This window comes from Varanus komodoensis, unplaced genomic scaffold, assembly GCF_004798865.1.
Source record: "Varanus komodoensis strain SLA01 unplaced genomic scaffold, ASM479886v1 scaffold21, whole genome shotgun sequence".
Classification (NCBI taxonomy): Eukaryota; Metazoa; Chordata; class Lepidosauria; order Squamata; family Varanidae; genus Varanus; species Varanus komodoensis.
Genome location: NW_025335589.1, coordinates 3907360 through 3922642, shown reverse-complemented (window position 1 = coordinate 3922642; position 15283 = coordinate 3907360). Strand labels below are relative to the sequence as shown.

At 38.2% G+C, this 15283-nt stretch overlaps 1 protein-coding gene and 1 long non-coding RNA gene across 3 annotated transcripts; both read left to right on the top strand.

Annotated features, from left to right (window-relative positions):
• Positions 1–109: 109 nt before the first annotated feature.
• On the top strand, positions 110–1858 carry LOC123023766. The gene is made up of 2 exons (XR_006414792.1): positions 110–149; positions 1675–1858. It is a non-coding gene; the product is annotated as an uncharacterized LOC123023766 (long non-coding RNA).
• A 729-nt stretch (positions 1859–2587) lies between these two features.
• Positions 2588–14267, top strand: LOC123023764 (mitochondria localized glutamic acid rich protein). 2 transcript variants are annotated; one of them, XM_044430780.1, is made up of 4 exons: positions 2588–2826; positions 7187–7290; positions 9964–10069; positions 13920–14267. In XM_044430780.1, the coding sequence occupies exons 1-4, from the start codon at positions 2751–2753 to the stop codon at positions 14174–14176; spliced, it is 543 nt and encodes a 180-aa protein (XP_044286715.1). In that variant the 5' UTR covers positions 2588–2750; the 3' UTR covers positions 14177–14267. The 2 variants fall into 2 exon arrangements, with proteins under 2 accessions (XP_044286715.1, XP_044286714.1); XM_044430779.1 differs by having other exon boundaries at positions 2592–2826; positions 13914–14267.
• The last annotated feature ends 1016 nt before the right edge of the window (positions 14268–15283 follow it).

Sequence of the window (15283 nt, the reverse complement as noted above, 5' to 3'; positions counted from 1 at the left end):
GAGCAGTGATTATCTTCCTATTTAATGGTTAATTAAATATATAATTGTGTGTACTGAACTAAATATATTGTGAACACTTTATGATATGGAAATGTAATTCTTTGTTCAGCCCTCAGGTTCTGTGTCAAAGTCCTCATGTGGCCCTTGAGGTATGAAAAGTTAGATCACCCTGATTTAAATTGTTTAAATTGTACTGTTTTATTGTTTTTTTATTCTTGTTTGTGTAAGCCACCCTGATTGCTTTTGGCTAAGAGGTGTGGCATATAAATTTAATGAATACAGTAATAAATAACCCAGTGTCCAGTTTTGCTCATCACACAGCAATCTCTAGCTGAGCTTAATGGAGGTTGATTATTTGAAGTGGAAGCAGTTTACATGTGGCATACTGGCCAACAAACTGTAGGTTAATTAAACCATGATTTGCTGCCATAAGTACTGGTCTTTTGTATTCCAATTTCTAAATCAAGAGGTAAATTACTTTTCATTTGCTAACTAACTGCCATATTTAAATATCAGAGACACCTTCCTCTTCCCCACCTTCTACTGCTGTAGCATGTAATGGCTGTGATCAAATATTATTACAATGACTTCTCATTACAAGAACAAGCAGTGGTGAGCATCTTGCACATTCTCTAGGCCTTCCCTGCACCTTCTGAAGTCTTAGTTCTGTGTTACAGTCAAATGTAGAGAAATTGTTTAGGCTAAACAAGCCAACTTTAGACTTTGGGTTATGAAGCTGGCTTGCTGTAACTTAACTGCAGTTAGAGTTTGAAATTAATGCTATTTTCAGGTTATCTAAGATTGGAAGGGAAAACATCCATTTTTCTGCCACATCAGAGGAGGAGAGGGGAAGTCTAGGCCAATTCTCATAATGATAAATCAGTAATCATTGTTATTGTTGATTCTGAGTATGGCAGATAGGTACATTTCCAATGTATGCTCAGAATTCTTGTTCCTTATTATTCCAAATGACAGCATGGGAAGGTGAGGAAGAATATGAATCTGTCTTCCTTTCATTAGCAATTGTACAATAGTGGCATTATGATGTATACATATATTTCTGGCCTTGATTCTATCACCATGTGGTATGTTTCTGGATTTAAAATGTCCCAGAATAGTAGGCTGGATATCATGGATAGCTATAGCCCCAACCTTGGGAGTTGCAAGTGGCTCATTTATTACAGTGTTTGCATGTTGGAAGTCCCATACATATAGTTAATTGAACTAAAAATTGTTTATTTGACATTCACTTAGAACAGCCCCTGTGCAGTTTGCTGATGCATTAAGCTGCATTTCTATAAGCATGCCAATTCTGGGAATAGTTGCCCTTTACTTCTTTATTAGACTGTTTCCTGGTTTTAGACTGAAATTATTATGCCCTACTCTACTAGGTTCTAAAAGATTGAATGTTCGTCAGTTAACATGTGAAGTACGTGTTTATGATATTAAAATAGATAGTCGCTGTTCTTTCAATTTCTCATGACTAAAAGTGTAAAAAGGAATTCTCAGGCACTTGCTCCCCATTCTTAATTTTCATCAGTTTGTAAGACTGCCACGTTACCTGACTTCAGGGAATAGGGCTACTCTTTGAATATATTGTATTGCAAAGTGTGCATTTGCTACTGTTGCACAATAAAGTATGTTTTTATAATCTTCTTCAAATCTCTTTTCCAGGTTTAAAAAGTTCTTGTAGCTGATGTATACTCTTCAAAAAGATTATTTAGCAAATAAACTATTGGTTGTTGTATCCATTCTTCAGTAAACATTGATCTTCCTGAAATAAGTATGGAAGTGGCTGAAATGTTATTGCTTTTTGTGAGCACTTCTAAGAGTTACAAATAAAATACATTCAGTTTAATGCTTTGTATAATTTATTCTTCCTATTTTACATAGAAAAGTATCTGTCTTACACACATCTACTCAGAAGTATGTCTACTGTGCAGGGAAGTGTCTATAAAGATTAGTGCACTTTCTGCTTTGTTTTCTTTATACAGCAGCCCTAATTACGGGTCATCTGTTTTGAGTGTGTCTCCATTGTAGCAATAAATTGTAATCTGTAGGAGAAAACATTGTTGCTACTAGTTAAAAAGAATCCTTCACACGACGCAGTTAAACGATGGACTTCTCTTCCCCAAAATGAACGGATCTCCACCAATTTGGAGAACTTTAAAAAGGCAGTGGATAAATTCATGGAGTAGGCTATCTGAAGCAAAATGTTCCATCAGTCGCTAGGGGAAATGATTTGGGAAATAGTACTGCTGGGCTTCTCTGGGCAGCTGGCTGGCCATAGTGCGAACAAGAACGCAGGGCTGGAAGGACCCCGCGTGCTGCTAAGGGCTTCCTCTGGCGAGGGCTGCGCTGCAGGTGCAGTCCCGCGCCTCCGCGCGCCATGCTTGCATTTCTGCAGGGTCAGCGCGCTGTTGCGGCTTCTGCCCCGTGTGAGGCCGCCTCGCGCAAGCGCCACCCTCCCCCCGTCCGCACGCACGCCGATTTTCCAGGGGCAGGAGCTAGGACACAACAGAGAAGATCCTGCCAAGCGTGTGCGAAGATAGCCGCAGGGCAGGCTAAGCGTAGGCAGGGAGGAGCGCCCGCCACGGATTGGGCGAGCCGTGCGCTCGGTCTCCGCCTGGTCGGCCCTCCTCCCGCGAAGCGGCTGTCATTCTCCACTGCGCGGCCAGCTCGTCGCAGGTTCAGCCTTTCGAGGACGCCCGGTCGGTGCTGCGGCGCCGCCACCTCTTCCCGCAGCCACCATGTACCTGTGCAAGACGGCGTGGCAGAGCTTGGCCTCTCGCCTGGCGCGCTCTGCTGCTCTGTGCTGCGGGCACGGTGAGTCGGGGAAGGGCGTTCGGGCGCTGCGGGGACCGACAGCCCTCCGACGCAGCGGGAGCTGCTGGTCAAGCGGCGCGGCCAGCCCGCTTGTCTGCGTTGACGTGCCTGCGCAAGGAGGTCGCGCGGAGGGGAATTGTTTGCGTTGGCAGCTGAGCGTGCACGGGAAAGGAGACGTGAAGGTCACCGGCATGAGGCAACGGAGAGGAGCCGAACACGGGGCCTTAATAATGCATGCCATTAGCCCAGCCCGTCAGCGCCGGCGAGGCAGCGACGGCGTTGCCTGTCAGTAGAGCGTTGCGAACGCAGCCCCGGGGCCGTGCTTGCGCGCAGGGGGAAAGGGCAGCCACCGACGTTTCCGGGGAAGCGCGCCTCTCGCCCCCCGCGTTGCTCCTCCGTGAATTGAGCAACGGGGCACGAGCAGGGCTGTTTACTGGAGGGGGAGGAGGGCTCCGTCACTGCCAGGCCACCCGAAGGCTTTCGCCGGGCAATGTGGAGTCGAGCTCGGACTAAGTACGAGTTCACACTGGAAAGAAAGACGGTGGATAGGGTAGGAAGGTCTTGAAAAAAGGCCGGTAGTTTGGTGGAAACACGACTGAGATGAGACATCCAGAGAAAGAACCCATGTGGCTCTGAGTAAGCGAAGAGAACCTGCTGGGCAATTTCTGGCCAGGTGGATCGAACGCCCCCCACCCTCGTAGTGTTTGGACATTATTGATTCTTAACAACGGCTGGTGTCTCTAGGCTTTCGTAGGTTATTAAAAAACGTCTTAAAACAATCTTTAGATCTAGAAAGGGCTATAATTGTATTTAAAGTCTTAATAATGTAACTACAGAAAAAAGCAGTCATTGCTATGAATCTAGCAAGTGCAAGACTCCAGCCAATCTGTAGCATCCTATCGCAGGCATTTGTCTTATTGCTATGTAATGAGTGGAAGGTAGACGAAGTCCAGGTGGAATAGCCCTTTTGCAGCATCATGAGCGATGGGTGACTGCACAGACAGTTATTCTTCCTGGGCAAAAATAATTTCCCCATCCCTAAAATGTTCCTGTAACAGTAGAATCACATTTTTGCTTCATAAGCTGAAAAAGGAGAAAAGGATAATATTGGTAAGAGATGCAGATATAACAACATGGGACAGGGGACAAGGGGCAGGCTGCAGCTTTGCCAGTGATACCAAATCACCAGTGTGCTCCTGTGGCTGGATTCTACTAGACTGTGATTTTCCTGGTGATGTGAGAACATGTTTTCTGTACCTTGAAAGATGCTATCACCTTGAGAGGGTTCCGCACTAGAGGAAACCTATAAATAGTTATAATAAAATGATTCCACAGTTGTCAAAAAGATATGATTTATAGCTGCACACTTACTGTGTGAAAACCATTGTACGGAAGTGCTGCAAGTTAAACATGCACATATACAAGACAGTAGGAACTGTGCCATGAAGGATAAATGTAAAGCCTAGTAACGGTTTATTTGGGAAATGAATACAATTCGATTTCTATAAATTTGCCTTTAAAATACCTCTTTTGTGTCCTTTAAAATTAATTGGTTTACAGTTGACACCTGTTAGCTGCATTCCCCATTGTTTAAGACTGAATCATTCTATAGCAAACTTGTGGCTCTTTATCTAGCCAAAGTAACACTATCCATGCATATGAGGGAGATACCAGCAAAATTAAGTTCACCACAAAGTGAACCCCAAATCTTTAAGGGAAGCAACCCTAAAGGGTGGCAGAGGGGGAAGGAATTAGTATGTATCTTTAATATGAACTAGGGAGGTAGAAATTCTATTTGAAATCACCAGGAAAAAGAGCAGGGTAAATCACCTTGTTAAAAATTTATTCTAAGAGTCTTTGAGAGCATAATTAAAAACTTCCTTAGTAATCTATCTGGTTGCCCTCTTAACTCAATTCGGAGGAAACATTGGGCCATTAGCCACAAATGAAATTATTGCAAGTAGTAACAGCACTATGCTTGGAGTAATAAAGGAAGCTCAAGCTAACCTAATTATCTTGCCCTCAAAGCATGAAAATGTTGGGCTTGGAAGCAGAGAACATGTTTTGAAAAAGAGCTTGTGAATTCCAACATTAAGGCTATAATCCTATTCCTCTTTGTCTAGGAGCAGGTCCTGCTGAACAGGGACCTACTTCTGAGTAGATATAGAATTGTGCAGTGGGGAGGCCTTAGAATTCTGCTTGCCTTTTAGAAGGCTTACTTATCCCACTGTTTACCAGTTGTAGAACCTTCTCTTGGGAAACCTTTTCCTATGGGAATGATCATTTAAAAAAGAAAAAAAAATCTTTGTAGTTAACTTATGTAACACCTATTGTTTAAATTACTAGCAAATTAATTTTTTAGTTCATCATGGGTCTTAACATGTTAAGGTGGGATTGCTTTGTTTGTCAGCAAATACTTATTCCAAATTTTGCTGAATAATGGAAATGTAGACTGACAGATTCTCCTTGGCATCTCAGCTGTGCTCTGAGATCAGAACTAAACCTGGTTGGTAGTGGAATGGCCTGGAGAGAAATGCCATTCCCATTCCTTGATGTTTCTGTTCCCCTCACCTTTACATACTGGTTATTTTGAAATCTGTATATGTTCATTGACATCTAGTTTTGCCCTTCATTTAAAACTTTATAATCTATAAAATTCATTTTGTTAGTAATACATATATTCATTTATATAATAAAAACTCTAAATATTTTAATCTCTGTATGATCTTTTTGTGCATAATTTCTATATATGTGAACTTGAATGACTACTCTGCTTGTTAATAAGTCAGTTTACCATCCCCCCCCCAAAAAAAGAAAAAGATAAGTGAAAGTACAATCCTGGGAGTCTATTTATTTCCTTTTATACTGCCCAATAGCCGAGGCTCTCAGGGCAGTTAACAAAGTAAACAAAAGTTTAAAAAGACACATATACAAACAAAAAATAATTTAAAACAACAAAACCATAATAGCAATTGAATCAGCATAGAAGCATTGCAGAGATACAGAATAAAATGCTATATAGAACAACAAAGCTAAAAATTTAAACTGTTAAAATGCTGGGAAAATAAAAAGGTCTTCACTTGACACCGAAAAGAGTTGCATTTCTCTAAGTAATATTGTTCCTATTGTTCTTTATCTACCTCTTATAATATTGACATTGCTATCTATATAATTTTTGAAAATGTCATCTCTAGATTATCTTGATCATAACATTTTGATTTCATCTGATTTCATTTTTTGATTGGGCAACCCCCCACCCTGATGGAGTATAGGTATGCTGTGGACATAAATCTATCTTGATTTCAGCAAAACTTTTCATAAAAGACCCCTTGTATCTTGATTAGCAAGCCAGCAGAAAGTGGGCTAGATGGAACAACTGTCAGGTGGATCCACAGATAGCTGCAGAATCAGCCTCAAAGATTGCTCATCAATGGCACTTTCTCAAACTGGGGAGAGGTAACAATTGGGATACTGCAGGGTTCAGTTCTGGGCCCAGGGTTCTTCAACATTTTTATTAATGATTTGAATGAGAAACTGCAAAGAATTATTATCAGATTTGCAGATGACACAAAACTGGGTGGGATAATTAATGCCCTGGAAGACATAAGATTCAAGGTGATAGGTTGGCGTGCTGAGCTGAAAACAACAGAATGAAATTCAATAGGGTCAAATGCAAAGTTCTGCAAACCAAATGTATTGTTAGCAGATGAGGAATACTTGGCTCACAAAACTGGAAAAGAACCTTGGAATCTTTGAAAATAACAGGCTGAATATGAATCAACAATGTAATGTGGCTGCAAAAAGGGCAAGTGCAATTTTAGGCTGCATTAATAGAAGTATTACTTCCCAATCACAGGAAGTACTAGTTCCTTTTTACTCAGTATTGGTTAGGTCTCATCTGGAGTGCTGTGTCCTGTTCTGGACACCACAGTTGAAGAAAGATGCAGACAAGCTGGAAAGGGTTCAGAGGAGGGCAACAAGGATTATTGAGGGACTAGAGACAAAGCCCTGTGAGGAAAGAGTGAAGGAAGTGGGCATGTTTAGCCTCAAGGACAGGATGTCTTCTTGATGATTCCAGACTGCAGGACACAGAATACAGGCTCAAGTGATAGGAAGCTAAATCCTAGCTAGATATCAGGAAAAAAATTCCTGTTAGAGCAGTATGACAATGGAACCAATTACCTAGGGAGGTTGTGGGCTCTCCCACACTAGAGGCATTCAAGATGCAACTGGACAGAGGGACCATTTAACCTGCAGTCCTTCACTGAGCAGGGGGTTGGACCCTCTGGCCCCTTCCAATTCTACTATTCTATGATCTTACTGTATGTTCCTTACAGTTACAAAGTTTTTATTTTTGTAGTACCTTTCCGCCAGATGTCATCTCAAAGTGTTCCTGGATCTTCTGGAGAAAACCTGATTTACTATCTGGTGTTTTTTGGTGCATCAGGTGCAGGTATCACTTATGTGAGTATATGACTTTCTTTTTATGTATTTTTATATTATCTGCAAAATAATCATACCAAAAGGATTAATGATAATCTTTAGCCAAATGGGGATTTCAGCTAGAATGTCTCTGGTAGTGTTTTATAGCAGTGGACTACCTTGCTTTTTAAAATAAGTTTATTAACTTTAAAATGTGAGTATTAAGTGATACTTCAGAGTACTCACTTTCAGGAAAAAGATTCTAAACTAATCATTTCTTAGATGATAAACCTCTAAAACTAGAATCTGAACTGAGATGGGTGGAAAAGGGAATGGGATGTGTGACTTTCTCTGCTTATTGCTATAGAAAAGTAATATAAAAGAGCACTTGTGTTTAACAGCAGACTGGGAAACCCAAAGAATATAATAGATGTACATTCCACTGTGTTAACTGAAAACAAAATTCCACTGAACTTATGTGCAGGATTGCAGGCTGCATCTGTTGGTATGATTCAATATGAATATTAGACATAACGTAAATGTGTGGATGATTGGATATTAGAATAGGTTGTTTAGAAGAGATTTAAAATTCTGATTCAAATTCTGCAAAAATTCTAAATTTGCAAGAAAAGCAGCGGCAAATGTGGAAAAGATTTCAGTATAATCCTGTTTTAGAGATGGATATTAGAAATTCTTATCTTTAAGTTTGTTCAGTCCACACAATTAGTTCAAATATCTTGATTTAATGACATTTAGAAAAATAATCTTACAAATCATATAAGCCTGACTGAAATAAGCTATAAATAAATGTCTGTTTGGACAATGCATGGTATCCTGCATTAATTTCTTCCTTTTATAGGACCTGTTTCCTACTTGATTGAAATATTAAATCTATTGTAGTATGTGAAATTTGAATTGTATATTCTTCATGCTGCTAATATCAATCCTACTTTTACAGATTGAAAAGGTAGGCTGCCCTGATATTGGGAAATAGTTTGAAAGAAAGAGACAGTAAGGCACTCTGTATTCTTGGATAGTGTAGCAAAGTCCCCTAACTTAAAGGCGTAATTAAAGTAATAAAATTAATCAACCAATTTTGATCAACTGGTTAGTCACATTGCTGAACTGGAAACAAATGGGCTGTCTAGAGTGTACCTGGCGTTTTTTGAAGTATTATGGAAGTGACTCTAGCCATTAAAATGCTTTTGCAGACACAAGCTGTATAAATACAGGAAGACTTACCATAAAATAGTAAGACATACTGTAGGACTTCTGTTTGCTTTCTAACTATTTAAGCAAGCAGAAGACAACCCACCATTGCTGTAGCCTTGCCTTTAATATAATGAGAAAGAAGTAAAAAGACTGTTCTTTATCTGGTCAATAGAATTTACTTAAGCTTTAAGTTTTTTAAAGGATGACATCCGGTTAGCATAAAATCACTGTAAAAAACCTTTAAATCTGACCCCATTTAATAATCCTTTGATCATCTTCTCTTATATGAAATAGCTTAGAGAGCAGTGTATGGAAGTGACAGAGAGCCGTGGCCTCAATGCTCTCCATCTAACCAAATTCCTGTGAGATCTTATTGGCAGGTAAGAGGACAGATGGAGGTTCCTTTTGTGCCTCTGTCCTCCGCACATTTTTTTGTTAGACAAGTCTCTGAGCCCATCTACCTTGCTTTCTCTTTCAAGGATGAGGGTTGAGAGGCCATTAGATTTGGAGGGTCCATCACCTCTTCTCTTCCAGCCAACTGGCCCATTGCCTCCCATTCTAAGGTTGGATTCCAACCTTGGGAAAGGAAGCCACCACAGAACTTTCCTCAGCAACTATGAGAAACTTGGAGACAGGATGAACAGGACGATCCACAGAGAGATCTTCTAAGGTTGGAATGCTGTCTTGAGCCTTAGAAGGTCTGCTGCACTCTATGGATCTCCAAGATGCTATTTAGCTGTCATAGGATTGCTCTCTCAGACATTTTTGAACAGTTTACATTTTGGAACAACCTCTGTGGAGCTTGTATAGGGCATCACTCTCTCTTTTTGCTCTTATTTCTATGTTTTTGCTTTTATTTCAATTTACGATCTGTATTATTTTAATTCTGGCTTGTGACAATCTTTAGTTGTAGTCAATAAAATTTGTTGATTATTTGAATCTGACATTCCTTAATTTACAAACAAAATGTCCTGCATCAAAAGCTGTCATAGGGACGTACATGCATTTATCTCAATTTGTGAGCCCTGTGTTATGCATTCAAAACATCCCACCTTAAATGTCATCTAGCAAATGACTTCTGAGACTCAAGACGACCTTGGAGAGTGACTTCTGCTTCACTAAAATAGGTTTAAAATGGTGAGCCTCCTTTTTGTTCTGTCAGGCTTTTGAAACTTTAATCCTATGCATATTTATGTGGGAGTATGTCCCACTGAATTCAGTAAGACTTACTTCTGAGTCTATAGGCACTGGATTGCACTGTATCTGTTACAGTGGTTTAATGTTCTGATCTTCTTGGTTTTATGATTTTCAGGGGTTTAAAATGCATTTTCAATATGCTTATTATATATGATTTTAAGTAGTCTTGAATGGAAGGGCAATTCATAGAATATAACAAAAATACATTTCCATGTATGTGCAGCAGTGCTTATGTGTGATTAGGGACCTACTGAAACTCAGTTGTGATGCATGGAGATAAATGCATTTACACAATTCTATTTTTAGGCCTACAAAACATTCACTTCTGACCGAACTAGATACAATGAACGTATCAATTATATGCAGGAAAAAAATACAGCAGAATGGAAACCAAAACCTTGGCCTCCTCAGGGTAAGTTGATTATATATACAAACATTTGTTTGGAGTTTTGTTTGTTACCAGAACACAGTATAAATAGAAAAAATAATTCAAAACACAATTGCAAAGACAGAAATAGGAAAGAAAAATACAGAAACTACTAATCCATTCAATTACATATTGATGTTTAAGTATGTATGCACTAAGAATTAAATAACTAAGACTGGATGGAATAACTAAGGAGGAATATATATGTCAATCAGGTTGAAAAGGGTTTAGCTCAAGAACCTGTTTTCAGCACTGTAGCTTAGGCTTGGGAACATACAAATGATTATCAAGATAAAACCTTTGTTATTTATTTATTTATTTATTTATTTATTTATTTATTTATTTAAACAGATTGATATAGTGCTTACCATTTAAAAAAAGCTCTAAGCTATGTGCAGACATGACAAAATGTTACATTAATACATTGAAAGAACCCTTGAATCCTTGTTTTCCATTGTTAATTTGAAAAATATTCTCATTACATTGGGAGAAGAAAGGGATAAAGGTTCTTAATGGTTTCCCCACATTATATTTGGGACTTAGGATCAGTATTTCTCATATTTTATTTTTAAATTAATCTGCAGCTTCATTCTATAGTTCTGAAGATCAGATAGTAGTGCTTTGAGGAAACTGTGTTGAACTTGGAAAAAGGGTGATTTAGTAAACCACTTAACTTTCTCTTGAAATGTAAGGCTTAATTTTGATTTTTATATTGCTACTACAATTACTTGCACTTAATTTATTTGTTTATCAAGCTGTCAATCTTCACTCCTTTTCACTTATAGCTGGAGTTCTGAACTCAGTTGAGGAGACACACAGTTCCCAAGGCCCTCTACCTGTGCAGGTGTTTTTAGAAACTTAGTCTAGAGTTGTGTGAGGACTACTTAGGTTGGGAAAAAAACCCTTCAAGGGTCATTTGTGTACAAACACAGGGTAAAAAAGGGAATGAATAAACCAATGGTTTGCCGTGTTTATTTAAATTCCATAGCCTTTCCCTCAAAAATGTATAGTGCAGCATGTCACACTAGAGATATTTTTGGAATCCTGCAGAAGTTCTTTGCGCTAATTGCAATAAACTATATCATATATTCCATATAAACACTGAAGATTGTGGTTGGAATCCCATTGTTTACAGTGGAATTTAGATATGACTAACTTTTGCAGGATTATGTCATTATCATAAATTACTTAATAGTATAATCACATAATTCATTATTATAACCTGGCTCTAAAAGATCCTAACTAAATACAATCAATACCAGCAACAACAGAAACTTTTTGCATCTTCTCTTACCTAATTTCTATTCCCTTCTGTTTTATAATTTTGTAATTTGTCTGGGCTTGGAAAGGTGTTCTAGCATTATCTACTTTTCTCTGTTTGTGTCTACCTTATTTTATGTGACTTTTCCTGAGAAGCATGTTGGATATTCTTCCTTCTCTTTCCTGGGCTACTTATTTATTTTCAGAAATGACTTTGACCCCAACTAAGTGTTTTTATTTTATTTTATTTTGATGTATTTACATATATTTAGAGGTCACCTATAATTGCCGAGGCCTTCCTAGGCAGCTTACAATTTTTTTTTAAATTAGATAAAATAGTTTAAATTACCTAATCTTCAATATGAAACATTCAGAAAAAAAAAATAACAGATTTTCCTTGAGTTTTTACTGACATCTTTTTGATTTCTTCTATTTGGAATCCTCCTCAGATTTGAATATTTTTAATTCTTTATTTTACTGTTCTTAAGCAAAATTAGACAAAACTCTGAACCTCTCATCAAAAAATACTGGGCTGCTTCACACTTTACTAATTTTGATTTGCAAATTTAAAATGTTTTCAGTATATGCTGTAAAGGTGAGGAACATGAGTATTACAGAAGTATACTTCTCAAGAAGTATTGGTTGGTTGCACCTCTCTACCAAGTTATACTTTTAATGGCAAACTTGGGTTTGTTGCCATGTGATCTGTGAAACAGCACTTTGATGATGGATTGAAAGAACAAGCATAAATAGAAACAACTTGTGACAATCTATATACTATACTATACTATACGACACCACTTATATACCATAGGACAAATGATATAATGAATTACTATATGGTAAATGTAATATTCAAAATTAGTTTTTACAATTTTCTGGGTGAGTTCATGTAATTCCTATTTCCATTTTCCCTTCCCTTAAACTTCTTCATCTCCTTTACTTTACTCTCTTAATCTCTCTTGCATTGGAAAGGTTGAATTTATGTCTAATTGTTCTTCTGCTTTTACACTTTCAGACTAAAAAAACCCAAAGGAAATCTCTTTCCAATCTGAGGAATTTTTGTTTAAAAAGACAGTCTACCATTATATACATTGCAGCCAAACTTGAGAAAATCATCTCAATTTCTCCCTGACAATTGTACCAACAACATATAACACTACTTAATTACATCCTGGCATTCGTAAGACACTGGCTGTTCTGAATTAATACACTTGTAACTGACTGTCCAATAAAGCATACTGAACACTGATCCTGTTTGTTACATCTGTTCTTTGCATGAACAGGTTAGTTTACTAGAAATATATAGTATTCCCTAGAAAGACACAGTTGGGTGATATAGCCTTCGATTTACTGGAATGGAGGCAAGCTGGATTATTAAATACAAATGATGATAACGATATACCAAATTGCATGAGAATATGAAGTGATATGAAAAAACTGAAATAACTGGCCCTACTCTCTTCAGTGTTTAAAATAAAACTACTCATTTAACAATACACACTTCTGTCAATATTTAGGTTTAGTTCACACAGAAGAAACTTGTGACACTTTTTGAGGTCAGCATTTTGCTTCAACTTGATTGTGTCTCATTTCCTTTGTTCATGTATCTCATTGTTGCATGTGAGTCTTCCCTAATTTTTTTCTCCAGCTTTGTCTGCCTATTAACAAAGCTCTTGGGGCACTGCTTCATCTGTGTGGGACTGTTCCAGTTCTATTATACTAACTTTCCTTGCATGCCTCCTTATGTACAAGGTTTAAAATCCCTATTATAAAACGTGGCCTCCAGTTTTTCGGCTGAGGTATGTCTTCCATTACATTTTAGTGGTCTTAAGTATTTTTTACAAAACGCTATGTACAACCGGGCTCACTAATAGTATGTCTATTTTTGCACTGCTGTCATTTTAGCACTTACAAGTCTTTATATAGCATCTAAAAATGGGTAGTAGTTAAATATAAACAGCACTCCATCCACTTCAATGGCGAGATTAAATTTGTTTTGTCATGTACAGAACTATTCCCTGCCCCTGTTGCCCGAAATGAATGGCAAATTGCTTGCATTATGAAAGTTTACTATGTACATTAGTGGTTCTATGTGCACAAATTGCTTCTAGAGACAGAAGATAGTATGATTTGATTATTCAGTTCCAAATACATGAGGCAATCTTGTTTTTGTTAGTTGGCAACTTTATGGCATGATATTATGCTTTAAAATAGCTTATATAGTAGCCTGGATTTTATTAGTGTTAGACAACATGAGTATGAGCTAAGTCCGCTTTCAGATTTTAATGGCTACAAGCTTTAACCTCTGAACTGTATGTTCATAAATTATAATCCATATATAGCATGTTTCTCCTTATTTGAAGTTATCTTCATAGTGGAACTTTGCTTCAAGGCACATGATACATTGCACTGATATGACAACAAGACAATTTTGTGGGAAAATCTCACACAGTACTATTAAGCATCTTATTTTAGCTTTAATAAATAAAAATGGCAGAAACAATAGGCTAGCCTCTTTCACACTGCATACTTGTGCTTCATGATTTCTCTGTTACATTAAATGAAACCTTAGAAAGTGAAGAAACAGATGCAAAAGAAGTTACTGAAGCAAGTGATGATGAAAAGGATGCCGAGAGAGAAGTGGCTGGAACAGTAGCTACTGATGAATCTCAAGTGCAGAATAACACACATACTGAATCGAATGAAGTGCAGAATGAGGAAGAATCGCCTGTTGAGGAGGCATCTTCTGGTGTGCAAGAAGAGCAGGATACTGCTTTCAGCTCAGGAACAGTGAAAAGTCAAGATAATGTTACAAGCAGTATTGGTTAATATGTTGCTGTATCACTGGCAGCATGACCTTTCTCACAGTGTTACTGAGAGTATTCCAAAATGAATAAACTTGCATTTTAAAAAATACGAATTAATTGAAATTTTCTTGAAAGTTTATTTCCACTGTAGGTTTAGAAACAGAGGGTTGTTGGAAATGCAGTGGGACCCAGTGTGCATGCCCATCTACCGCTGCTGTGATGACCAACCTGGAAGTCAAACTGGGTTCTTTGTCAGACCCAGAATGCACACTTGCTCCTGCTGCATTTTAGTTCCCTATCTGAAAGCATTTGTCTCATGAGGAATAGCCGGATATACTGAGGGCTGAACACTGAACCTTACACATGCAAATTATATTCTGTGACTATAATGCAATATGTTAGCATAGTCTTAACGTAATATTGCATTGATATTTTTTCTTTAACAAATTGAAAGGCAATCTTTCTCTCATAGATTTTAAATACAGAAAAAAAATGTTGGGTTGGTGTCTTGCGTACATCTTAATAAATTGTCTAACTTTATGATGTCAGCTTGTATTCTTGCAAATGTGTAGTACTACCTGGAATCTATTCTGTTACTCTTCTATTAAGAGGAGGCACATTCTCCTAGGTCTGAGTAGGCCCAGGCCCAGTAGACTAGCCCTGCCCAGTGTCCCCAAGGGAGTGAGCAATTTTGGACAGCTGTCATCCTAATTCCACTCCCCTCAGTGCTCCCATGCAGAGTCTCCTGGGATACATGAAGGAAGACTGAGAGGGAAAGAAGTGCCTACCATCCAGTGGGCACATTGCAGGTCTTGTGGCAACACTGCTTAGCTTAGTTTTAATATTTTAAATAAGAATGTGGCATAGATTTTGAACTTATTTAAGAGAAAGTGCCTGAGGAACCATAGGATGCAGCAGATACCCCTCTCCAAATCTGAAGATAAAGCGCCAACCACAGAGAAGGAATATTGAAGAGAAGAAGAAGATTGTCCTTCCTGAGTAGAAAGTTCCATGGTGGCTTCTTTTTCTGAAGTTCAAAGTTCAAACCTGGGATATGTTAGATGGGGTCCATGGTTGGGAAGGGGAGAAGCCATGGATCTGCTATATTTAGCAGGCTTTCAGCCCCTAT